The sequence below is a fragment of the Syngnathoides biaculeatus genome, chromosome 11 (assembly GCF_019802595.1).
Source record: "Syngnathoides biaculeatus isolate LvHL_M chromosome 11, ASM1980259v1, whole genome shotgun sequence".
Taxonomy (NCBI): Eukaryota; Metazoa; Chordata; class Actinopteri; order Syngnathiformes; family Syngnathidae; genus Syngnathoides; species Syngnathoides biaculeatus.
In genome coordinates, this window is record NC_084650.1 from 12279727 (window position 1) to 12306796 (window position 27070).

Below are 27070 nucleotides of genomic sequence, written 5' to 3' on the forward strand. Positions count from 1 at the left end.
ATGATTCGACAGCTGCGTGTAACTTAATAATGAAAAGGGTCCATGGTAGTAACTCGTAGTGCAAACTGTTTGAAAATCCCTCTTCTCAATTAAATAACGCGAGTTCAGATTCACGTTTTTATTTTTCCCAAAGAGGAAATTCAAGTGTTACAGGAGTAAGTGTTTGTTTTAATGAGATAAAGAAAAAAAAAAAGTTCCTTTTTAAAAAAACAAACCCGGTCGCTGACAGTGAAACATTCCTACAGTGTCGGGCAAATTTTCTCATGCCTCATAAAGTTACCGTCGCTGTCATAAAATGACGCGAGCGCGTTTTGTTTGCCGAGCCGATTTCACACCTCGGGGAGGGGGGGAGAGGGGAAATGCAAATGAGAGCAAACATTTCCGAAGAAAAAGAGGAGGGAAAATGACGCTGCAGTCGGTGGCTCGCATATCACAGCGCCGAGCGGAGGGGATGCCACCTAGTGCCCCGTCTCCATTATAATGATCAACACGTACCACAGTAGCGTGGCGTCGTTACCGCCGCCGCCGCCGCTGCCGCGCCAGTCTCAGGTGTTCATCCAACCTCGGGCCCCGTCGGCGGGCCACAGCAAGACCCTGTTCCGCTCTCTTCTGGCGGTCGTAGTGCTGCATTTTCTGCTCACTGCGGGGGGATTCGCCTTCCTGTACTGCACGGGCAGAATGGTAAAGGCGTCATTTTGTTTTTTTATCTTTACCTTTTGAACGACAAAAGGGTGCCCATTTGCTCACTTCACACCAGTTAAGTCGCGGGGACTTGAACGGTAATTTTTCGGTATCACCTTATCTGCATAGTGATGATATAAAAGCAGAAACGATTTCTGTTCTTGTATTTAAAAGTGTTGAGAAAATACAGTTGGTTGTGTCAAGTCACCAAATCTGCTTCCTTCCGTCTGAATGGTTATCATTGTGGCATAGTCACAATTTGAAGATGATTTGAAAAAAATTCTAATTAAATGTACCAAGTTTTGTAACATACGGTACACAGTAGTAATATATAATAGATAATTATATACACTAAACAGGTGTGCTTTCTAATTTTTAACAGAAGGATAATAAATACATCAATTGAGGAAACGTACTGCATTGGAAAAAAATTAACGAGGTCAAAAACTTTATTTAGTCTTCTAATATGTTGCGAATGCTAATGTAACGGTAATAGTTCATGGAATTCTGAGATAATTTTAGGACGATTAATGTAGTAAGTGACAAAAACAAAGTACCTACATTGTGTTAAACGATTACATTTAACTATAATGCCAATGGTAACGAGGGAAAAAGGTACTTTATTCACTTTTTAAGGTCTTCTAATGATAAAAAAAATAATTTCGCAAAAGATTTAAAATCATCCAATGTCATAACCCAATTTTATACCACATGTATAAAGCAATGAAATAATGATTAAACATTGCTGACATTCTGTTAGAGCTGTCAAAATGTTTACAGTATCATTTTTTTTTTTGTTTCTCTTGTTGACTTAATAATTCTAAAAACAAAACTTGTCATGAGATGACTCGCTGACCTTTTGTCTGCTCTACTTTCCCTCAACAGGAAAAGCCGCCATTACCCAAAGGTAATTTTAATATTGTTTTTTTTTTTCAAAATCTTTTCTTTGTCATACCAGTGCTTCCCAACATTTATTGAGCCATGCACATATTTTACATGATAAAAATTTCACAGTACACCAGTGAAGAAAATGTCACGCATACACAAAAAAAAAAAAAAAAAAAATCTCAATGAACACGCAAATTTAACTTTGTATGAAATCTGGGCATAGCTATTATTCTGTTGTAGGTTAATCAAACCTTCGGCCATGTAGCGAAATGTAAATAAAATAATAATAATAATACGTCAATAAATGTTCATTTTTAGACCAATTAAGAGCAAGTGGACAATGTGCCATGGCGCAATGGTTGAGAATCACAGTTTTACACATACAGCCAAAGACACAAACAAATGTTTTTTTTTTTTTTTTTTTTGTCACTTCCAGCAACTTTTCAACAAACTTCCTCCAGAACGTTTGCCCGCATGGTGGTGGCAAATCGAATCCACTCACCAGCACGGGAATCAACACGTAAGCGACGTAACCCTTCGTGTCTTCTTTTCAGTCAATTTGAGCCACTTTAACGTTGGTGTTGAAATTTACTTTTAAAAAAAAAAAAAATACCTTCAAAGGCAGATTTTTTCTTTTCCACTTAAAATATGTTGGAACTAAAATAAGTGTGTTGGGGGGGGATCTGCAGTTGGAACTAGGATGAACTGAAGATCTTGTGTCTAAAAACATTTTTTTTGTCCTGCTGGATTTAAAAAAAAAAAAAAAAAAAAAGTAAGCACATTAAGACGTTTTCATCAGAAAAGATGAAAATGTTTCCAGTTGTGGCGTGCCTTTTCCATTTTTGGTTGATGTACATGGATACTAGAGATGTTCAAAACTTGTGATACAGTATATTATATATATTATGTAGAATCTTCTTCTTTTCCTTTCGGCTTGTCCCATTAGGGGTCGCCACGGCGTGCCATCTTTTTCCATCTAGTAATGTATATAAATATAGAATCTTCTTCTTTTTCTTTCGGCTTGTCCCGTTAAGGGTCGCCACGGCGTGCCATCTTTTTCCATCTAGTAATGTATACAAATATAGAATCTTCTTCTTTTTCTTTCGGCTTGTCCCGTTAAGGGTCGCCACGGCGTGCCATCTTTTTCCATCTAGTAATGTATACAAATATAGAATCTTCTTCTTTTTCTTTCGGCTTGTCCCGTTAAGGGTCGCCACGGCGTGCCATCTTTTTCCATCTAGTAATGTATATAAATATAGAATCTTCTTTTTCTTTCGGCTTGTCCCGTTAAGGGTCGCCACGGCGTGCCATCTTTTTCCATCTAGTAATGTATATAAATATAGAATCTTGTTCTTTTTCTTTCGGCTCGTCCCATTAGGGATTGCCACAGTGTGCCATCTTTTTCCATCTAATAGTGTATATAAGTATAGAATCTTCTTCTTTTCCTTTTGCCTTGTCCCGTTAGGGGTCGCCACAGCGTGCCATCTTTTTTCCATCTAAGCCTATCTGGTGCATCCTCCTCTCTAACACCCATTGTCCTCATGTCCTCCCTCACAATTACATCTTTAAAAATGTAATATAATCTCATAATCTAACCCATTTTAAATCTCGTCAACAACTTTCGAGTTCCTTGGTCTTCATGATGCTGACCTTCGGCGTTCTCAAACAAACGCACGAGGCTTTCACAGAATTGCTACTAAAGTTAAACTCCATCCAAGTGGACACTATTTACCAATTAGGTGACGTCTGAAGGATATGGACTGTATTATTTATTCACATTTCCTTCTTCTTCCTCTTCCTTCCTAGGGGTGGACAGCATGTAATCTTTTGCCATCTAACAATGTATATAAATATAGAATCTTCTTCTTTTCCTTTCGGTTTGTCCCGTTAGGGGTCGCCACAGCGCGTCATCTTTTTCCATCTAAGCCGACCTCGTGCACCTTCCTCTCTAACTCCCACTGTCCTCATGTCCTCCCTCACAACATCCGTCAACATTTTCTTTGGTCTTCCTCTCGTTCTTTTTCCTGGCAGCTCCATCCTCAGCACCTTTCTATATTTTCAATCATATCTACTCAAAATTAGCCATATTGCACGTTCATTCAGCGTCACAGTTTCGTCCTACTTTATCTTGTTTAATCATGTAAAATCTCTACAAATATATAAAATTTTGTGACTGGAAGGTCATATAAATGCGGAAAAAGTTCAAATAAGTGATATGAACGCTCGTGTGACATTTTGGCAACACGGCGAGTAGCTATGCTAGCTTCGTTAGCCGGTTTTGCATCGTGAGTTAGCATGAACCTAGCAAACCCTTATTTATTTTTTTTTTAACGTCGAATTGTTTTTTTTTTTTTTTTTTTTTTTCATGTTTAGCTTGACTGTTAAGTTAAACTGGGAGTGTGAGTGTATAGTTTGTACCCGGCCTGCTGCTTTCTGTGACGTGCCACCGACCGACTGCTCGTATCTCGAGACACCACCGTACAGTATTGTTAATTGTTTTTGCGGACCACCAATTTCGGGCAAGTACTGTCCAGTTTTAAGGACGCGCTGATGCGGTTCCCCCAGCAGGTTACCTTCAGTGGGACATGAAGCACTCGGTGCGAAGCAACGTCAACTACTACCGCAGCAGTTGGCTGACCGTCCTGGAGCCCGGGGACTACGTGGTCTTCTCCAGGGTCACCTTCTCCAGGGCCGACCCGCAGAGGCCGCTGGCCAGCGCCGTCAAGCTGAAACGCGGCGAGTCGTCCAAGGAGACGGTGGCGATGACGGCCTACTGCAGCCTGGACGGCTCGGGGTCCGGGTCCGGCTTCGGCTCTGTCCCCCGGCTGTGCACCGCCTCCTTGGGAGAGGTGATGACGCTGGAGCGGGGGAACCAGCTCAGTTTGTGGGTTCAGGACCAATCACTGGTGGACTACAGCGAGGCGGCCACCAGCTTCGGGATATACAAACTTTGACAGTGTGGATCACATCATAAAACTGTTAATTTATTGGGGGGGGGAGAAACAAACTTTTTTTTTTCTTCCGCAGAGCACTGAGAATTATCTTTTTTTAATTTTTTTTTTATTTTTCATCTCTCACCAAGGCCGGCGGAAAATTTTTTGTTCTGAAGAGCCCCGTTGGATTTTTAAAAATGACAGTTCGGTGGGGGAAAAGGAACCATTAAATTAGAATATATGTTAAAGGGTGGAAAATAGTTTATTTCAGCTATAAGAGGGGAAATCCACTCATTTCCTTTTTTTTTTTCTTGCTTTACAATTCATTTCATCATTTATTGACTGGTGAATTTTAAATTATTTAATAAAATACAAAACTTCTACAAAATATTCACAGTACAACATATTTAACCTTTTTTTGGGGTTTACAATTAATAAATCAATCACTTCACGAGATAAATAAAAAAAAAACAACAAGAAATTCAACCTTGGTTTTATCCACCAAAAATGACTTTAGATAAGCCGAATAAAATAGATGGATATTGTTCAAACAAAACTTGCATACAACATTTTACAGAGATTAGTTAACAGGCAGGCTCCCTCTCATGGAACATAACTACCCAAGTGCAGCCATCCATTTACCGAACCGCTTATCCTCACAAGGCTCTCTAGAGTTCTGGAGTCTATCCCAACCAACTTATTACTTCCTGAACTAGAGTTCAGTTGTATAAAATTTTCATTAAACTTTTCAAACAGTTTGTATATTTTTTTTTGGGGGGGGGTGGTGTTACAATTTACATGCAATATTTAATCATCAATAGCTTTTTTGGTGGTGTAAAAAGCTTGAGAACCGATGAAGATAATGCAATACTTTAAAAGGACTGCAAATATGGATTAAAAAAAAAAACTTATGGTTTGAAAAAGGTCACCTCATTTAATGTGTTGTGAATGGCGACATTATGCATTCGTTGTAATAAATTAGTCTGGAAAGATTAAATGTCACATACCGACAGGATGTGTGTGTGTGCGTACCACACACGGCGTGTGCTCACAACACCTTCCATGTTGTCAGCGTTCTTCTGGTTTCTGCTACGCACACCTGTATCGTGTATTCATAGATGGCATGAATATGGAAATCATTGTGGAAACAGGACACAGTTTCCATTTATCAAACCAGCCACGCTGAGAATAGGAAACCTTTAATAAAAGAATGACAACATAAAGTACAGAGTGCTTAGAAAAAAAATATACAATAATAATAATAATTGCATAGAACCTTTAAAAGCAGACTTGACGTGAGATGAAAATTCCCACTGCAGTGAAGTGCTCAGTGAGGCTGCAGACATTTGAGGCTATAAAATAAAAAGCAAAAAAAAAAAAAAGGATACCGGAAGTACAGTGCATCGCTGTTGCATTTACATTGCTGCAGTGCTCTCGAGCAACACGCGTTGCCTTGTACCGATTGTACAATTACTATTGTAAGATGAAAATTGGGGACCTGCTCAACGGAACTGCACACATTTTTTTTTGTTGCAATTCTCTCTCACGCGCGCACACAAAACCTAACAGACATTTATTTTTGGGCTATTTTGTGAAATTATAGCTTTCGGGGAGAAAAAAAAAATACAAAAAACACATAGTTCCCATCCCCCTAAAATAAAAAAAAAAACCTCATGTGGAGGCACTTTTAGGCTAATAAATCTCATCTTTTAACAAGGAAATACAATTTGAGTATAAACCACAAAACCTTGAAGCCATTATCTTTAAATTTTGCTCATTTGAGACATTTTCGGAGTGAGACACCACAAATAAATAAATAGTGCATAAAAAAAGTTTCAACAACAATTAAAAGGAAAACAAAATATATTTCAGTAATAGGAAGTATTATTTCTGTACTCTTTGATAAGCATTGGGCTATAAATGTGATTATCTTATTTGGGTATAATCGCAATGGGAGGTGTGGCTCTTTTAATAAAACCCCGTATGAATATTCATTTTAAAATTCACGCAATTTTTAAAAAAAATAGCACATTTAACACTGTTGAGGGAAAGCTGTGATATGAATAAAATCTTTAAATGTACAGTCCATAGCTTAAAATGTCGACGTTCTGACAGCACAACAAACAAAAGATGGCAGAGGGCAGAAACAGTTGCCATGGTAACAGAATCACATAACAGTGGACCAGATAAATTTCCTGTTCAAACTTAAGCTTAAAAAAAAAAAAAAAAAAAGAGGCAGCAATGAGCTTTTTCTTTTTGTCCTTGTATTCCACTTCCTGATTGAAAATAGTTCACAGTGGCGTTCGCAAGACAGGCGACGGGTGTAAAAATCTGTGTGTGTGCGTGTGTGTGTGGGGGGGGGGTGTCCAACCATTGAAAAGCAACGCATTGTAAACAAAAAAATATATATATTTTTTTTAATGGAGAAGCATGCTTTTCAACGGCTAGCTATGCTAACGTTACACAGGGGGTTGCAGTTTCGTGATTCTCAACCACTGCACCATCGGGGAGAAAAGTATATACATACATATACATATATATACATACATATATATATATATATATATATATATATATGAGAAATGATCCAATTTCAACTCACGGGTTTGAAAAAAATCTGAACAAATAACGTGTCTTTGGTCATTCCTCTACGCTAACGACAAATAGCCCCGCGTTATCCACCTGCTGGCATTCATACCGAACACAGTGTTGCCCCCAAAGTCACAAACTCATTCTTGGAGTCAAGGAACTATGTTGAAGTGACATGAGGCATCATTTGAAAACAGAAATCAGTTCGAACATTAAATGTCTTTATAATCACATTGAATATAGGAAAATGAAGATTTGCAAATGGTCGTAATTGTGTGTTTGCTTCCTTTTTACACAGCATCCTAATTGAATTGCGGTTTGTTTATTATTTGCTTGGAGCTTGGGTCCTAAATAACGGGGGTTCACTATAAAAGCTACTAATCCTACTACTACTACTACAAAAAAAAAAGCCCGCATTCATAAGTACATTTGTGTGTAAATTGAGATGAGATCATCATTATTTTAGTATTCCATAAAAGGCTTTTTGTGACATTCTTGTTTGGTGGTCTGCCTTGAGATTTATTTATTTTTTCCTCCTGTAAAATACGTGCCTTAGCTTAATAAAAGCTGGGAAACACTGTCAGAGTAAATAAAATATATGCATTTGGACTGTGTCGCAACCTTTGTGGCCTTACGTACGCCTCTTCAAAGACATTCTGCACCTTGACACACGGAAAAACAAAGACAAACGCACAACCAATGTGTTCAATGGCCGCCACCGCCTCCTCCGTCGTCCCACGTGCAGTCGTTCTTCTGCTTGGCCAGCTTCCTCACCACTCTCTCCAGCTCTTTGCGAGACTTTTGCTCCTCCTCTAGAAATTGCTTCATCCATTTGTTCTCCTGTTACAAAACACAAACACGCGCAGAGATGAAAGACATGACAGATGGTGATAATGCGCTTTCTTTTGTCTTCGTGATGTTGTCGCTGTATGCTGGAAAAAGGGGTGCCCAGACTTTTTTTTTTTTTTTTTTTTTACCCCAAGATCTACTTTTCAAGCAGCCAGCCTCTTGCAAGCTACCAACAACGGCAAGCGGGGGGAATGATGATAATGCTCCCAAACCATTTTAAGGATAATGATATGTTGCCTCCTATATTTAAAATACAGAATGAGCTTTTTGTGCACTGTATTGTCTGTGCTTTCTTCCTGGATTAGGCTGTGCCATGGTGGAATTTTAACTTTATACACCATCTCATCCTGCACTTTCTACTTTGGCTTCAGACCAGACCTTTCCCGCTCGGAAAAAGAGAAAATCTCGTCCAGTTGAACCACTTTTTCTTTGATTATTCACATACTCCGACAATCATTGCGTTTTAAAACAACAGCATTTCTTTTTTGACTTTCTTCATTAATATCGAAAGTAAACATAAGCAGCACGTCTAGCTCGTCTTTGCTCTACATTGCCCAGACTGTGTTGCTAACTAAAGCAGCGGTGGTGGACCCTGTCATTATAAAACACATTGATGGGCTGTGTAAGTACTGTAACATTTGTAATTATGAGTGTACGTCTTTAAGAACCGGGGACGGGGGCGGGGCAGGTGTAAGGTTAAAAAAAAAAAAAAAAAAAAAAGAGTGGTGGAGCAGCGGTCGTTGTTAGAGAAAGTTCCGTGTGCTGCCTGAAAGAAACCAGTGGCTTCTTCTTTTCATTTTTTTACAGTACGTATGTGAATTGTGCTGTTGGATGTAACAACCAGTCCTCCCTCATTCATTGAATCACATTGCAAAATGCCACATACTGAATAGCTGGATGTTATACTTTCAATTTGCATTGATTTATTTATTTTTTTTTGCGTGCACCGCAGAATATCTGCGAAGAGACTGCATCAGCGGTGCACAATTGCGCATGGGCGCAGTTTAGAGAGAAGATTGGCTGACGTCTTTTCCTGACCACGCTTGCAACTCAAAACAATTACAAAAGTCATAATATAATACCTTTTTCAGTTCGTGGACCTCATCCTTTAAAGCATACACCGCGTCAACCAGACTCCTGGAAGAGAAAGAACGAAAAAAATAATCATTGTATCAATTATGAGTGGGGATAGTATTGCTACTAATAATAATATTAGGGTAGAGATAAAGCATAAAAATCAAATCAGAAAGAGGGATAGAGCAAGAGAGAGAATGCGAGAGAGAGAGAGAGAGATCACTAGAAAACAGAGCAATAAAGCGATAAAGATCACGAGCAAGATGGAGACGATAGAAATGTGAGAAGAGATAGAAATAAAGTGAAAGACAGACAGAGTGAAAGCGAGAGGCAGGCAGAGACGGATACCGAGATAAAGATCGCTAAATAAAAGTCGGTTGATGTGCTGTGATTGGCACGTGCTTACTTCTCCTCAATGACCGTCTGCCCGTTGCTCTTCATCTCCTCCACAATGATTTTCTCTTCCTCGGGAAGGAGCACCTGAGGCACGCATTCTTTCCGCACAGCTACACACACGTACACAAACGCGATGTGGTTCACACCAATGTGAGGCAGCAGATGTCCATGCCCCCCAAAAAAAAAAAAAAATGAAGTGATTGGAAGTGAATACAAACGTGTGGTGGTGGAGTGCATGCTCGCTCCCGTGCAGTAGGCCTCGATCACCCTCAGGATCTGAGCATCCTCTTCCAGAGCCACTGTGCCTGAACACAATTCTTTGATTAGCTCGGCCAACTACACGATATACTTTTAACCAGTTTGTTACCAAAACAAAACAAAAAAAAACCAAACAAAAAAAAAACAAACATCAGGAAGCTGGTAAATTATTGGTAATAGGGGGGAAATTGAGGAAAAAAATTTCAAGTTATCCACACCGGTCACCAGTGGTCTCCTTCATTTCTCAGTTACTGTAATTTCTCGGAAATAATGCGCAATTTTTTCCAAAAATCTCTTCAAAAAGTCAAGAGAGCACAATGTAATTAGGTATGAATGAAAAATAAAAAAAATAGAATCACATTGCATAGTCGTATACAGGTACATAGAGTGGTTAAAAAAAAAGTATACATATACATTTCGATATATTTGATGTCTTATGTTACATATTTATATGAATTACGGTAATGTGCGCCACCAAACTGAACTCTGACCACCTCGGGGGGGGGTTGCATTTTACGATCATTAGCGCAACATATTTGTTACTACTGCACCAAATCAGAAACGACAATGATGACTTTTTAAAAACGATACAAGTACAAACATTAAAAATACAAACCTAGCAAAATAATAAAAAAAAAAAGATCATTCCTAATATTTTGATCATACGGATAGCAGCAAATTAGTGGTGCGCGTTGTACATTGGTAGAAGGGTTTTCCTGATTTTTTTTTTTTTTTTTTTAGGTCAACTTTGGGGGTGCACATTATACTTCAGGGCGGTGACAGGTGTCTCTATGCACCATATGTACATCGACATAGGAAAAAAAAAAAATCCACCAAATGTAAAAACTCAACCGAGGAAGAAGCTGAGATTCAAACCCCACATTTTGTAACACTGACGAAGGCTGACTGTGTCTATTCAGTTTTCAATATTACTACAAGGAAAATGATTAAGAATGTAAACTTTGGCCTTTTTCCCCACCCCCACTGAGAGTTAGTAGTTCTTACTTCTCCTAGTGTGAAACTCATCATCCGAAGTCTTCCTTTCCTTCTTCCTGTTTCCGGGCAGGAACTTCTTCATGGGCCGTGGGCTCTTGCTGGAGTCCTGCACGAACAAATGGAGGAAAGTCGGTGACTCTCTCGTTACGCTCCCGAGAAATGAAGCCGAAGACACCAACCAAATCGATGCGCAAGCTCGTAGGGACTTAAAGGACAACAACGCAGCAAGCACATGGCGACAGCTGTGACCAAAGCGGGCAGGGATACAACACCGCGATAAAACCCTTTTTCTGTAGCGAAAACGCGCTTGTAGCAAAATCATCTCCGCATTTCCGAGTCCGTGGAGAAAAAAAATTAAACACAAAAGCATTACGATGAACGAAATATTAGCAATGGGAAGTAAGTGGGAGTAACATATTGAAACCGCTCGTTTTGTTTGAAAGTTTGTCTGAACAATTGTAGTTACTGATAACTCCACGATCCCTTGTATCTCAACTCATCTTTCCCTGTTGAAAAAAAAAGGGAAATAACATTATTTCACCCACCTATAAAAATCATGTACTTTTTTTCTTTTTTAAGGAAAAAGCATTCGACAGTATAGTACTTTTATCAAAATTCATACAATAATAGTATAATTAAACAGAAATTAAAAAAGTCAAAACTGTGCATCAAGATTTAATACTTTACTGCCCATTGTGGGACAACCGATTAATGTGGAAATTGCACCCAAGGATGAGCCAGACTTGTGGAGCTCCACGATTCTCTCTGAATTCCTGGCTTGATTTCATTTGAGTTTGTTCGAGGCGTAGAATTTACCGTAATTTCCGCCCTACAAGCTGCGACTTTTTTTCACATCATTTTAACCCTGCGGTTTATGCGGCGATGTGGCTAATATGTGCATTTTTTTCTAACGGCCGCGGAAAAGGTAAGAATGAGACCGGTGGAATATCTGTGCCTAGGAAGTGACTTTTACCGGTCTGGCCCTGTTAGCGCTGCGCTAGCGTGTTACTGTCGTGTTGCTGGCGTGTCTCAGTGATATTTACCGGTAAGCTTTATTTTAATCGGCCCAGTTAGCGCGAGCGTTAAACTCTTTCTACATACCATTCTTTGTAAATATCTCGCGTTTCAATGTGGGCACTTGCGGATTTTACACAGCTGCGGCGTATGTATGTACCAAATGGTATTTCCTTTACGAATCTACTCGGTGAGGCTTATAACCAGGTGCGCTCCGGAGGCCGGGAATTACGGTAATACATCCCCAGAAGCCCGTGAATTAAAGTCTCTCTCACATCATCGTGGCATTTAAAAAAAAAAAAAAAAATAAAAAAAAAAAATCGAATAATTTTGGTGATGCTGATTGACCAGAAGCAGGAGAGGTTTAGTCTGATTCGACTTCAGACAGTGAAACAAAAAATGAAATGGGTTTATGCCCAGTGTATGTAAACGTCTGCCATCAACTGTAGTCATTTTACACCGAGGATAAAGAATAGATCCCTGATAGTGCTGTTATAAATTCTTTCCCGTCGCACACAAATTCTGTGTTTTAATACATTCATAAATGTGATTGTAATTCAAATGCTTTCTGTGTTTTCCCCTCAAGACTCTCTCGCTTGTAACTGCAACCAAAAGGTGGAGCTTCTGCTCTTGAATGGGCGAGGGCATGTTGGTGCAGGAAGTAACACAGCAGACATGCAGGCTTTCACAAGAAACCACGCTGAAGGAGGAGGAGGAGCGATGTCAGTTCAACGCTGGGGAGTACAAACACAACACCCCACAAATTCACACGTACACAGACACAGGAATCTAACCTTACCTTCATGATATAAGACATCCTCTACAGCAGACAAGAGTGGAGAAAGAGAAGAAGTGTGTATAAATATGACGGGAGAAAGTGCAGCGCAGAGTTATTAGTGTCAACATTTGCACGCCACAGAAACACTCCACATTATTGGGCCGAATTGTTTACGGTGCTGACGAGATGGAGAGAAGGGAAATGCATTCTGGGACAAAAACGTGCCAATCGTGGATTCATCCCGATTCGGTTTGTTTGACAGACGTTTGATTCACGGACGGCAGTCGTGCAAGTAGAAGTACAACATGCGAAAGAAATACAGTTTTTGTGAATGCTGTGAAAAAGAACAGATCGAAACTTAAGAATTAAAAAAAAAATGAAAATGCAAAAATGACAAATCTATACTCAATGGCCCCTAGTCAACATTTTACTCAATAATTCATGAGTAAACTTTTTATATTAATCATAAATAAAACTGAAACGCGAGTGAGCACCATTTTAATATTAAAATAAACAACGTAGCACTTTTTCCTCTCAAAATTAGTTGGGTGAAGGAGACAAATTCCTCGCATGTCTTGCAACATACTTGGCCAATAAATGTAATTTGAACTGAAAACTGCTTTAATCATTTTTATTCATTCCATTTTCCAAGCCGCTTATCCACACAAGAGTTGCGGGAGTGCTGCTCAGCTACTTTCCTTCATCTCAAAATAAATATATATTTTTGGAATATTAAATGATAAAAACAAAGCACATTTATTGTTGTCTTACCAAACCTTTTATTCATTTTTTTTTTTTTTTTTTTTACCTGATTAGAAGTAAAGAGTTTAAAAATGAGCAAAAGTTATTTTATGGCGTGGGCCATCAGTCCGTTTTAAAAATCAAACACGGCCTGGGAGCACGAAAGGTTTCTCTTACCTCTTTGTAACCCAGCGCGGCCGAAGGTTTGAGGGGAGGCGCCGGGCGCAGACAGCTGAGTGACCAGGGCTTGCTCATCTTTGGCGGTTCCAGAGGCCCGCGGCTGAGGGCGCTCAAACTGCCAAGGTGGGACAAGTGGGTAGGGGTGCCCACCATGCTAAGAGGCTTGCCCTCCACAGTCTGGATAGAAGAAACAAACGCACAAAAAAAGTGAAGTACTAAAGTACACTCAATGAAAGTTTTTCATATTCTATGCTTAAGTTTTGTGTGGGATGCAATTTGTGCTACCTGGTGATATTTTGAATGCACGTTCCGAATATCACTTCTTACAAAATGGACTCATACAGTACTTTATATGGTTATATATAAAAAGCATAAAAGCTCTCCAAAAATACATTTTTGTCAAATGTTTTTCCCAACAAAAAATAGCATTGTATTGTTAAATATAAATCATAAATAAGAATTTAATGAAAAACTCTTTTTACAATAATTAAAAGAAAGATCTCTTATACTTACATAGACGCACACACACACGTGTACTGGTCAGCCATTTCCGATGCTTTTTAGTTTTTTGCTTTTTTTGCCCTCACTAAGTTATTCTGCACTTTTGTTAATACAAAAAAGTTTACATGCTGGGGGCCAAGTCGCTACAGATACAGTAATGTACTCCCAGACTAGCCCACTCTACTACTAAAGCATACATTTCAAGCAAAAAATAAACACATTTCTTAAATTATTTTATTATGTAAAGTATTTCAACTATATATGTATTTCTACTATGCAGTTTATTATCAGGAAAAGCTAAGAAAAAAAATGCTTTAAAATCCCCAATTCTTTAGGCTTGGAACGCATTATTTCTTTTTCAATTGATTGCAATGAGAAATATCGATTCGGTTTTCAAACAAATCACTTCTTGAACCGCCTTCTGGAACTGCGGTCATACTGTATGAGCACCTACTCCATGTTTCTTGCAAGTTTTTTTTTCATTTTGTATTTGTGTGTTTGAATGCTTTTTACTAATCAATGACCGGCCGAACGGTTTCTCAAGCACAAACCCTCAAGATGGTGCCTGCTGGACTGCTTCCTTTACTAAACGGTTGCAGATGCTCGAGCCATTCCTGCAGCTCCTGGGCACCGCTACAAAACACCGTCACGCGCTCCATCGTGCTTCCTGCGGAACACACGCCCACACACGTTTACCACCAAGAGTTGAAAGAGGCCACATCCACTTCTGGGAATGCCTCTGTCTTTTGTAGAAGTGGCAAAGAAAGCAATCGAAAATAGCTCCAGCACGGCAATATACAAACCTGTGATGTCAAAGGCATAGTGGGCATTATCCGCATCCTCCACGAGTCTCGTCACAGTGGTCCCCGCTAGAGGCAGCCGTCCCTAAAGTGATAAAAAGAAAAATATGAGATTTTAAATCACGGTTAAGCACATATTTTTTTGCCCATGAGCACATGTCACTTTATTATGTGTATGTGACAATAGTCCTGATCCAATACTTTAAGAAGAAAAAAGAGCTCACATTCAAATTGTGTTATTTAAGTTTTTTGTTTTTGAATTAGCGTTTCAACATGATTTTTAAAACGTTAGAATTATTGTGCACCCGAGGTTCAAAACAAGTAAAAACATTTTCAGACCGTGTCAGTAGTAAAGCATATTTACATAAATAAATTCACTACAATAAAAAAATTAATAGAAAAACTTCCAAAAGATTTTAAACGGCAAATCAATTTCACACATCGGAGCACGTAACTTTGATTCAAGGTTTTAGCTTCGCAGTCACACACAAAAACAAAGTGGCATTCTTTGAGCGCAAGCTTCGCTATATCTTCCGCTGTCAAGACAAATTTGGATTGCAGTCAGTATTGTGGTTAAAAATAAAATAAAATAAATATACGTATGTATTTGTATGGCTTGGCAACGGCTGAGACTCGGTCGGTTAAAATTCAGAAATTCCGTCTTGCAGTTCAGCTGGTTGGGTGTGTGAGTACCAATAATGAAGTGGGCTTGTACTTAATTGACAAATACTGCATCAAACTGTCAGTGATTTCCGATTTTTTGCAAGCTTTACGCCGTTTATTTCCTTGTGCATTAAAATCGGTAAACTGCAAAGATGTCAAAAAATCTTAGGTATGGATTTTGTAGGAGCAGATCACGCGTCATAGCGACTTGCCTGATAAATGAAGCCACTCATCCTCGGACTGCTGGAGAGCATCACGAGCATGTTGGGGAAAAGCATGAGATAGCGTTCGTCTTTGTCCTGGAAAAGACACACTAGCATTATGGCACGAATGCTCACAATGGCACAAACATGGCAACCATCGTGTAATGTATGAATGACTGTGTTTGGGTTTTTTTTTTTTTTTTTTTTGTAAGTATAAACAGCCTAAAACTGTGCCAAACAAATATGCGTTATCTAAGATGACACGCTGTGGCGACCCCTAGCGGGACAAGCCGAAAGGAAAAAGAAGAAGAAGAGGCATGTCCAGATTTAACTCTGAACTGCTTATCCGCACAAGGGTCACGTGAATGCTGGAGCCTATCCCAGCTATCTTCGGGCAGGAGCCAGGGTACTCCCTGAAGTGGTTGCCAGCCAAAAATATAAACAATCATTAGCTCCTACGGGCAATTTTGAGTTTTCAATCAGAATCAGCTTTAATGTCCAATGATACAAAAACACACAAGGAATATGTTTCCAGCAGTCGGTGCCGGCCTGGTATGACATTCATGTTGAGCACTGAGAAACTTTAATAAACACTAAATATAATAGAACAAATCTGAATAAAATGTCTAATCAATTGCACTTTTAATATTTTTTTGAAATGGTAAAGAGACCTTATGGACACCCTGTATAACAAACAAATAGACATTTAATTAATGGGGAACTATTCCTTCTAAGATGGACCTAGCGTGCATGTTTTTGGAATGTGGAAGGAAACCGGACTCCCCAGAGGAAACCCACATAGGCACGGGCAGAACATGCACATTCCACAGAACTGTCAGGCAGACGCTCTCACCAATCTCCGCCGGAATTCAATCAAATTTGATTGAAATAGTTAGCAGCATAAATGAGATTAGGGCCTGACTGATTGATCGGCTGATATTGGCCCTTTTCAAATCGGCAAAAGTCAGACAGAGCTTTGCTGATTCTTGCCAACTTTTCTCTCTTTTTATATATATATATATCTTTATTATACACTAACACATTACATGACAATCCATTAATAACTATTTCAAGCTATTTGGAACAGTGATTAAAATGTGTTTTTGATTTCTTCAAATGAAAAAAAATGTCCTTGGGAGGCTTTTTAAAAATACATTTTAATTATATTCCAATGGTTGAGGACTTAAAAATTATGCTGACTGACATTTGTATCAACTATTTTGGAAAATCTGAAAAAAATATCATTTGCATAATGGCATTAATTTGTGATGCGTAACACACTCTCGGGTCTAACGTGCACACCGAAAACTGACCACCAAACCCAAGAAGTCTTCTACCCGTGTATAACGAGCAACTTTCTATCCATTCACATATTTGTCCTCCATTGCACCTAGTCTTGAGATTTATGGCGCCATTTTCCACCTCCACATGGCCACTGGCAAAAAGCAAGAGTAAGAGGAACTAAAAAACTACTTTTGGGGGGAATCGTTTGAACAAGTTTAAATGGATTTAAAGCCTGTGGGAGCGGAAAAGCTATTTAATTGTATTCAATGTGGATTTTCATTTTCGATAGCATGTGCATCAGGAACACTCCCCCACGATCGTCATGCTTCACTGTATTCTTGGAACTACTGTACAATGCTTGAGCTAATGCTTGCTCGGTTTGCGAGTGAATTGACAGTCAAATATGCTTCAAGAAAATTATGTAAACATTATCACTGGTGGAGGGTTTCACACCGAAATCTGCATTTTTCTTTCATCTCCAAACCAGACCCTGATACAGAAAAGCCACAAGAAGGATGACGTCGCTCTTTTGTGGTCTTCTGTTTAGTGAGGTCGCACACAAAGATTATTTTGGAAGTCTTTATCGCTTCATGTTGAAGCACTTTGTTTGATAACGCGTGGTCAGCCCTCACGATGTCACTCACTTCACTGGATCCGGTCCTCATGTGAACCTGGGACATGTAGAGCACGTGACCCAGAGTCTTCATGCCGTCTCCGTCCCAGCCGCGCACCTGTTCCGACAGGATCTGCAGTTCCAGGTTCTTGCGTTTTCGCAGGTCCTGGCACTGCGTCTAGAGAAGAAAAACAAATACTGTACATTGGGGGGAAAGAGGGGAAACAACCAGACATACGCTACCTTTCAAAAGTCTTTTTTTTTTTTTTTTTGCCAAAGAAAAACACTTTTTCTTTCAACATCAACTGTGTCTGGACCTTATTTCTTGATTGGTTTAATGTTAGGTATTAATTGCATCAAGGATATTTCGTAGTGACAGGCTGGGTAATCGGAACATAACTCCCAATTTTAAAGTACATGTACATTTGTAATTTGTTCCAACTCGAAATCAATTGCGAAGTGGTCAGTCGATTATGGTGGCCCTATCAAATTTGAAACAAAACCTCATTTTCAGTGCTTTAATCTCATATCGATTTCTTTTAATAGGTCGTATATTAATAAACAATGACAAAAAAATTAAACAAATCACATATTCCAGATTAAATTGTAATACACATCCATCCATTTCCTTTGCCACTTATCCTCACAAGGGTCGCAGGGACTGCTGGAGCCTATCCCAGCTGTCAACGGGCAGGAGACGGGGTACACCCTGAACTGGTTGCCAGCCAATCGCAGGGCAGATCGAGACAAACAGCCACACTTGCAATCACACCTTGGGGCAATTTAGAGTGTCCAATTAATGTTGCATGTTTTTGGGACGTGGGAGGAAATCGGAGTGCCCGGAGGAAACCCACGCAGGCACGGGGAGAACATGCAAACACCGCACAGGCGGGCGGGCCCGGGATTGAACCCGGGTCCTTAGCAGTGTAAGGCCAACGCTTTAACCAGCTGAACCACCATGCCGCCAACTGTCAGACAATAAAGAACAAATACTAAAAACAGAAAAAAAAGCCAAGTATTTCAAATTATGAAGTTATTTTTCAACCATCCCTTATAGAAGTGGTTAAAGTGAACATTTTCAGGTTTTCACGATATACAGCCAAATCCGAATTTAGAGTTGTGCAATGTACTACTACCACGATGCTAACTTCCATCAGCCTGTCTCGGGATTTTTTGGCCTTATGTTAACACCGAGCTGAAGCTTTTGGTCTTCTAGTGTTGAAAGACGCAATGTTTAATTCCCTTTTGTTTTTACATGTCAGTTTTACAGTAAATTTCAACGGAGAGTGACAAACAGCCTGAAGCAAGCGTACTTTGGAGTGTTTGTCTTGTCTGTTTTATGAGACATTTGCCAGTTCGGAAATGTCCTTAAAGTGATGCCTTAACATGCATTAATTAAGATTAGAGCTGCTGTTGCTCTTACACACTCACCACTAAAGTTCTAAATGCTGCTGTTGCCTTGACGATGTCAGAGAAGTCTGGGTGTGCTTCCTGTGTGGGGTAAGGATAGAAAACAAACAGGAGTTTGACAAGAGTGCAGCAAGACATTTCATTTACCTTTTATGATACGGACGATTCTCTACCTCCACGTGTCTCTCCAGCTCCTGCAGCAGGGTGGGGTATTTGTCCAGCCTCATGAAGGGCTTGCTGAGGCTGGTGGTCAGCGTCAGGATGCCCGGAACGCTGGCTCCTTGACTCTCCATGAACTTGTCAAGGTCCTCGCTGTTGGGGGTCGGGTGGAAGGCAAGGGAGGGTGACAGATGTCTTAATGTCATGTCATTTTTTCATGAATTTATTCGCAGGCTGGACATAAACTATCTATTCTCAGGGTCTCAAGTAAAACAACAAAAAGTCACTAGATCGCTAAATATAGCTCCGTTGTCGCCACGTTGGCAAGACTGAGTGGCTGCTCCCTTTTGCCGCATGTCTTAGCTGTGCCCGGGTTGTCGTGGTAACAATATTCAGCATTTCCATGGGATCCCAACAATTCTCAATTGTGATTGAAAGCCACATGTGGCAAGTGGATCTTAAGCGTTCTGTAATTCCTTATCCTCGGTGTAGTTTGACCGGAAAATGTCAGAAAGCTTTTAAGCCAAATGAAAAGTTTAAAAATGTGCAAACAATTCCATAATAAGTCAATAAACACATTTTTTCATAATTAAGTTACTGTTTTCTATGTCGCGTGTATTTTGTGGGGTGAAAATGTTTCACAACGCCCTAGAAACACAAAAACGTTCACTGGAAAAGCTTTCACAGAAATATCTTGTCACTAATCTAACTGATACAATCTCTTCTATGAGTAAACTTGAGCTCATGGAAAAACTTCACTTTTAACACTTTTTTTTTTTTTTACCTTCATGTGGCAAAAGAGCGTAACCAATATTACAAACACCTCCAAAAACGAAACAATTGGCAAAGATTACAAAAACTACGTTGAGGTTTCTTTCTCCCACAACGGTTGAGTAGAGGAAAAAATGCATCATTTTGTTGATGCTCCCAAATGAATCAAAATCACGGTAAAATTGTCAAGTAATTATTAATAATGGGATTTCAAATGTGGTTACTGTAAATTAGAAAAAATATTTATTTCCACAGCATAGTACCATGTTGTAAAAATTACATATGTGTAATCAACCCACAGCAATATAATGATAATCATCCAAATGTATTCCTCTCAATTTGCACTCAATGATCAAATGTGACCTCAGAATACAAGTCCTGAAGATGGCATAACTTTCACCACTAGTGGAAACGATACTGTTTATTACGTCGACTATTTTACAATGAAAACATCTTGCACATCTGTGACTCTCATAAGGAATTGTCCATATTAACTGATTGTCTCTTTTTTTTTTTCTTTGTACTTGTTTGTCCTTTGTCCTGAATGTCGTACAAGGCCGGCACCGACTGCAGGAGATAAATTCCTCGTGTGCTGTTACATACTTGGCCATTAAAGCTGATTCTGAGGACACTTAGTGGCTAAAAGTCATACTGCAGTCATGCATACCCTTTGGTACACCTGCGCCATCCAATGAGATGCATATGCATCTTCTGATATAAATTTAAAAACAATTAAAGTTTGTGCATCATGCTTCAAAGCCTTCTGACATTGTGCTCCTTCTGGTGTGTATGACTTGACCGCCAGAGACCAGCAGAAATCAGACATGCATATTACATGAAGAAGAACTTCACTACTACTGTACTTGATTTCATAGGCTTCGATAATATTTTTCATTTTTTGAAGACAATACTATAGTTCTGAGTATTGTCTGTCTGAATGTGTGGCTGCACTGTTTGTGGTCAAATATATTAGTTTATTATTTTTTACATAACCAAAATATTTTTGAAAAATAATCTATTGCTTAAAGGTTGAATTATCCAGCACTGAAGCCAGTTTATTTAGGCCATCGAAGGAATTTTGCATTGTGTGCATTACAAGATCAGACTTTTATGAAATGTTTGTGTGTTTTGATTCACTGTGTAGTTGTCTGGTTGCAGTTTAGTTTGACAGTACATTGGGGAAAACTTAACTACCAAACTGAAAGCTGACGGGAAGTTTGCTGCCATCCAATGGCACTTGTAACTCAATTTTTTGCTCACAGCTCAAGACAAGAGAAATTGGCTGAGCGTGAGCTCATCTGGAAATACGTTGAGCAAAACTATTACAAATAGTTGCCAGTACAATTTAGTGCAGTTCCAATGTACTGGGTACTACAAGAAAAATAAACCGTTTTGTTAATTTTTAGTTTGTCACTGAAGACATTATAGTACAGATTTAGGCTATTATTTGGGTGTACATAATGCTCAAGCCAGTTCGGACCACTGACGTACCAACTATGCAAGGTTTTTGGTATACTTTTCCTGATTTCCAAAATGAACAAATAATAACATGTACTTGATAAAAGCATCTACATGATTTAAATGTATGTAATTTAACCCTCTCAGGACCAAATAAAAATTTGCAGAGAGAAAAATTTGATACTTTCAGAAAATGATACACTTAAACTTAAAATTTTCGATTATATTAAACCTGTTGCAAATTTGCAGCCCCTGCCCGGAAAGACTTAAAAGAGTTTTTTTCCCGGGAAAAATACATGTTTATGGTGTATAAGAAAATATGTCAGTCACTGACCTGTGATCGGTGAGGATGCAGACAGCTGAGGGGTGACTGGAGCAGTAGGCCAGGTACAGAGACTTGATCTGACACATCACATTCAAAAAGCATCCGGCCAGCCGCTGTTGGGCCTCTGGGACTCTGCGTGACAAAGTCAAAGTCAGACAAACGGCGTGACCGGGGAGAGCAAAGTGAAGAGAAAACACAAGAACCACAAGAAAAGATGAAACAAATCTTGTGATCAGTGAAGGTAAAGCGTCATGAGGTAAGCAGTAGTCCCCGCGCAAAAATAAACAGCATTCAAACGCGGTGACTTACTTTGTGCATTCCTCCAAGGAGACACACAGGCCCTGCTGGAAGGTGAGGATCTCTTCCAGGTTTCCGCACAAGGTGGCGCTGTCTGCGCTGCTCACCCTGCAGACAAACATTGAACACACAAATTACAGTTGGGGCCGGTGGAGGCAAAATCTGGCTGAGGCTAATTAGATGTTTTTTTTTTTTTAAATCCAATCTTCTCGAAATATATTTCTCATTTTTTTTTTTTAAACACAAAATAAGGTAAGCAAGGGCCTTGGTGAAAACAAATTGAGTGCAAAACTTATCATAAAACCCTCCATGGCAACGTTGCTTTAAATTTCACTCAATGAAAATTGTTTCTCTACTTCTATCAAGCCCGGTTGATGTCAGACACCCGAGAGCCAAATACCCTGATCGGTAGGCTCATCAGCGCCGTACACAACATTGTAAGAGTGTAAAAATATACAGTACAACCCGAGGGCCGCACTAACAATCTTTCATGTTAAGGTGGAGGCCACAGTATATCTTGTGAGCCGCAAATGGCCCCCGGGCCGCCAGTTTCAGACCCCTGATTTAACAGGAAAATACACTGAACAAAAAGGCATCCAAAGGCAAAGGTCAATTTTTACTGTCAATCACACTGAACAATACAAAGTTTGATAATTCTCTATATACAGAAAACAGTAGTTTAATTTTTTTCAATAACTTGCCTATTATCATTCAGAGGGGGGGGGGGGGGGGGGGGAGGATAAATAAATCACTGAACACAGCTTTGGAGCCCGCTTAATTCTGATATTTGAATGGTAGCGCCCGGTGAGGAAAAGCCTTCGCGGCTTTGCCATCTTCCTTACTTATCAGTGGCTTGCAATGGTCGGAGGTAACAACTCAGCAGCGTTTGGAGCTCTTTGACAAACTCTCGCTCGTGTTCCAAGATGTCCTGCACCACCTGCAAGAACCACGACGGACACGGTTGGTCTGGATTCATGCCTTAACAGTTTCTGAATATCCTTATTGTATTTGTTTTAATTTCTCACTCAAATAGTTCATCCAATTTCATTTTTTTTTTTTAAATTTAAAAAAAATCAGAATTAGCTGCGGCATAGGCTTTTTTGTCTGAGAGAAATATGTTCAATGTGTGAGATTGTTTGCTTGAATAGACGTCACAGAAGTTAGCCGAGTTATGGGTGCAAATGAGCCAAGGTTTTCTTCTTAATAAACCAAATCACTTGAAAAACAATTCACCTTAAGCATGTCATATAGGTCGTATGATGGAATCAGGTACATTTTTGTCATGTTCATTTTATTCTTCACGTACTACAATATAGCTTTAGAGGTACTCGGCATTCACATTAACAAGAAATTGAAGAAACAAGAGTGGTACAATATTTTTTTTCCCCCAATAACTGTAAATATGTTTTCTACTCACCACACTGTAGTAGCTTTTGGTCAGCTGAGCTCCTTTAGGAGACACCGGTTTCTCTGTGGGGGAAGATAGTGACAATGAGGTGACCCGTAACGCAGTCTTCCCCGACCATTAGATCAGGCGATCAAATTTAATTGACAGGTCTGAAAATTATTTATTGACTAGAATGCATGTTTTTGCTCATCTATCTACGGCAGTGACGTAACGTGACAACCAAAACAATTAACCGCTCTTCTGCTTGACGCGAGACGGTCCAATTGAGCTGTGTATCCACTTGTTGCTATTCATACGTTGGAATATTACGTATCTTAAACAGGCCCAGATTTACACCTGAAGTATATTTGTGACTAACGAGATGATCATTATGTCAGTATTTAATAGTTAGTGACATTTGTATTTGGTGGCGTGCCGTGAAAAGTCTTTACAGCGGTACCTGGACTTATGGGTGTGCCACCTTTAAGTTTTTCTAAATTACGAGAAAATTTTTTTGTGTTGTGTTGCAAGCTACATTTTGAATTACAATCAGGTTTCAGATAAGCTCGAGTGAAATGAAAAGGAAAAAAAAAAACCTGATATGCTTTTAACAGCCATTTAATGAACTGGACAACACGTAATTAAAAACATTCAAAATGAGCATGGAGAAGAGTCTATATCTGAACTCAGCACATGGAAATTACTTTCAACTTAATTATACTTTATAAAAAGTTGTTAAAATTTTTTCAGTTTAATCAGATTTGGATTTGTTTTTTTTTTTTCATGATTATATAAAAGGAGTAGGGTTAGGACGTTGATTTACACCATGGGTGCCCAATTCGGCGATCGCCAAAGCAGTTATGGTAGTTCGCGACCACGCCCCAAAAAGGAAAATATCATCTTATCATCCATCTTGTCGCTTGATTCAGGTGTGGCCAATAAATAGATCGCGCGGGTAGATTGATTGACATTTGGTTTGTCCAATCCTGGCCTCTTCTGACATGCGTCACTCCGCATGCCCACATAAAGGCGGGTTCTAGCAAGATGGCTTCCTGCTTACTGTCTCTCTCTTGCTTTCTCCTCAGCAGTCGCTGCGATGCGCACCCTGCACACATCGTGGCGACGATACACTCAGCAACCCCCCCACCCCATCTTGGGGCAAAAAAGCGTGAGGACCCTTGATTTACACAATCCTGATACGCAATACACAAACCTGACCAAGCGTCTTGTGACTTTGTGTCATTCGAAATCAATGAAATCAGGAATGGATGATTTTTTTTTTTTTACGACAATGTAACCATGATGGTGGAGCGCCACTCACCGGAGGCCTTGACCTCGCGCACGTAGTTGCTGGGGAACCAGCCCGTCTTGCCGTTGAGGTTGCCCTCCCACCAACCGCCTTCTTCCTGCCGCGTCACGACGATGACGTCGCCTTTGACAAACGACAGCTCATCCTCGTTGTTCTGCTTGAAGTTGAAGCGGGCCTTGACCATAAGCTGCTGCCCGCCGCTGCTGCCATTTTCGGACATCTCCTGCGAAGCGGGTGTGTCACATATTAGCGACGGTCCGATCAAGTTCACTTGGAGAGTGACTTTAGATTCGTCGGGAAATTCTAATGAAAAGCCGGACATGCCCGGATATGTTTTCTGAGTAGTGTATGTGAGCTTGAAAGAGAAGAAAAGAGAGGATGCATAACAAACCACAGATTTCGACTGTCTCCGCAGAGAGCCCTTGGATTTGGTCGAGGAGGTGGTGTGCGAGGAGGCTGACTGACTAAGTGATTGTGTGCCGGACTGCGGACATGACCTCTCTGCAACACTATCTGTGGACACACAATATGCAGCCTCAGTTATCTCATTTTCTTGCTTTCAAACTGGATCATCAAGAACTCTTGGCATCGGGTGAGAATGTCTGCTTGACACACCTAAAAGTAATTATATCATCGATGTCGGAATTCCTGGACTTTAGAGTCCAACATATAATTGGTGCACCTTTAAAAATCAAACCATAGTGACAGAAAACACCACAGGATGTCATATTTTGGAACAATGATCATAAATGGGCAGCACGGTGAAGCAACTTGTTGGAGCATCTGCCTCACAATTCTCAGGATCAAAGTTCAAATCCTGGCTGTGCCTGTGTAGAGTTTGCATGTACTGTATTTGCCGCACTATAAGGCGCACCTTCAATGAATGGCCTATTTTAAAACTTTTTTCATATATAAGGCGCACCGCATGATAAGGTGCATAGAATAGACACTACAGTAGAGGCGGGGGTAACGTGATGCATCCATTCGATGGAGCTGCACTAAAGGCTCAATATTGATCCATATATAAGGCGCACCCGATTATAAGGTGCACCGTCGGCTTTTGAGAAAATTAAAGGCTTTAAGGTGCGCCTTACAGTGCGGAAAATACGGTGCTCCCCGTGTCTGCGGCTGCTCCGGTTTCCTCCGATATCCCCAAAACATGCATTACTTGTAATTGGATACTCTAAATTGCCCGTAGGTGTGATTGAGAGTGCGGCTGTGTCTCGATGTGTCCTGCAATTGCCTGGCAACGAGTCCAGGGTACACCCAGACTCGTGCCCGTATATCGTTGGGATAAGCTCCAGGATTCCCATCACCCTTGTGAGGACAAGCGGCTCAGATAATGGATGGATAGATGATCATAATTCGCAACGAAGTACTTATCCAGCATCTCAATTGTTGGTTCAAGATCTGTCAAGGCTTTCTACTGATGAAATGTGGACAGTTTGGAGCATATTTGAGGCCCTGGCAGTCTCAAATAAAGCTCCAACATTAGCCAAGCTCCAGAGTCAATGTCAGCGTCTGGGTGGGGGGCAGTCTCTCAATAAAGGTTTTCATAACGTGTTTGTGTATATATATATATATATATATATATTTTTTTTTTTGTCAGTAAAAAATTCTCTATTCTATCACAAAACATGCAAAAAAAAGAGTCCGATATTTTCAGTCATTCACACTTTGAATTCTGTGGCAAATTTTCTGACAGTTAAAAATAATCGACAGGCGTCCATGGCAATCACAGCCTGTCAACTTTGATCGTCCTGTCCCTTCGCTTTGTCTATTGACAGTCTCATTTTGTCCACAGTGGCCCAAAACAGAGCTGGCGTGATTCCCAAGAACATGAGTAGATTTACGAGCATATTCATGGCTGATTCCAGTTCATCTCCATTGTCACCGTGTCACGATCAAGACAAAAACAAATGAGAATGTCCAAAATGGTTCTCCTCAGTCATTTAGCGATGAGTCTGCAGCAGCATATTGTGCCGTGCATCGGAAGCAGAGGTCCTCTGACAACAAAGATGACAATAACAATAAACAGAGACTAGAGAGACGAGTTCTACTTCCTGAAGCAGTTAGCCTCGAAGCGTTGCAAGGCCACAGTACTGCTAAAGATTTTAAGTTGCGTCCTTAAAGTAGAGAAAGTAAATCTCTCTCTCTCTCTCTCTCTCTCTCTGTCTCTGTCTCTCAAGGCCTCTGTCTCTCAAGGCGATATCACGTTTCACATTATTAATTCCGTGTTACACAAAGTCCTCATTTGAATGGAAAATGAACCGAGCAGGATATTAGTCAGCTCGGCAGGAAAATATGGCACCCAGCGGGACGCAAGCAAACAGTGTCACACCAGCTGGCCTCCGCCAGTAAAGCCAATCAGCTTGATCAAATGCTGCATGACACAAATTGAGCAACACAGATTGCGTTGTTGCCTCTTAGCCCACCAAGTGGTACGTACCGTTTGCCGCAGCACATTTTGAAATAGCAAAATCCTGTGGTGGTTTTTGGTACCCCCCTGGAAG

General features: G+C 40.0%; 2 protein-coding genes across 4 annotated transcripts in view; one reads left to right on the plus strand and one right to left on the minus strand.

Moving 5' to 3' along the window:
* The first annotated feature begins 117 nt into the window (after positions 1–117).
* On the plus strand, positions 118–5884 carry LOC133509029 (uncharacterized). The gene is made up of 5 exons (XM_061835660.1): positions 118–681; positions 1567–1588; positions 2006–2132; positions 3196–3308; positions 4111–5884. The coding sequence occupies exons 1-5, from the start codon at positions 481–483 to the stop codon at positions 4521–4523; spliced, it is 876 nt and encodes a 291-aa protein (XP_061691644.1). The 5' UTR covers positions 118–480; the 3' UTR covers positions 4524–5884.
* The window catches only part of arhgef6 (Rac/Cdc42 guanine nucleotide exchange factor (GEF) 6), a 32566-nt gene continuing 11196 nt past the window's right edge, over positions 5701–27070 (minus strand). The window contains exons 4-22 of one of the 3 annotated variants that reach the window (XM_061835729.1): positions 24949–25070; positions 24570–24780; positions 23279–23331; positions 22704–22798; positions 21874–21969; positions 21574–21696; positions 19025–19163; positions 18873–18932; positions 17473–17619; positions 15554–15640; positions 14682–14763; positions 14430–14545; positions 13375–13554; positions 12478–12498; positions 10674–10770; positions 9629–9715; positions 9421–9520; positions 9023–9077; positions 5701–7931 (exon numbers count right to left, since the gene is read on the minus strand). In XM_061835729.1, coding sequence (XP_061691713.1) covers positions 7797–7931; positions 9023–9077; positions 9421–9520; positions 9629–9715; positions 10674–10770; positions 12478–12498; positions 13375–13554; positions 14430–14545; positions 14682–14763; positions 15554–15640; positions 17473–17619; positions 18873–18932; positions 19025–19163; positions 21574–21696; positions 21874–21969; positions 22704–22798; positions 23279–23331; positions 24570–24780; positions 24949–25070 — 2006 coding nt within the window. In that variant the 3' untranslated portion in view covers positions 5701–7796. Of the gene's footprint in view, positions 7932–9022; positions 9078–9420; positions 9521–9628; positions 9716–10673; positions 10771–10834; positions 12379–12477; positions 12499–13374; positions 13555–14429; positions 14546–14681; positions 14764–15553; positions 15641–17472; positions 17620–18872; positions 18933–19024; positions 19164–21573; positions 21697–21873; positions 21970–22703; positions 22799–23278; positions 23332–24569; positions 24781–24948; positions 25071–27070 lie in introns of those variants that run through there. The other 2 variants (XM_061835730.1, XM_061835731.1) reach the window with 2 other exon arrangements.

What these genes read in the sequence shown, in the direction of transcription:
- LOC133509029 (XM_061835660.1), top strand. Translation starts at nt 481, where the DNA reads ATGATCAACACGTACCACAGTAGCGTGGCGTCGTTACCGCCGCCGCCG. An exon ending in TGTACTGCACGGGCAGAATG is followed by an intron (nt 682 to 1,566) that starts GTAAAGGCGTCA and finishes TTCCCTCAACAG; the next exon opens with GAAAAGCCGCCATTACCCAA. An exon ending in CTTCTTTTCAGTCAATTTGA is followed by an intron (nt 2,133 to 3,195) that starts GCCACTTTAACG and finishes ACAACTTTCGAG; the next exon opens with TTCCTTGGTCTTCATGATGC.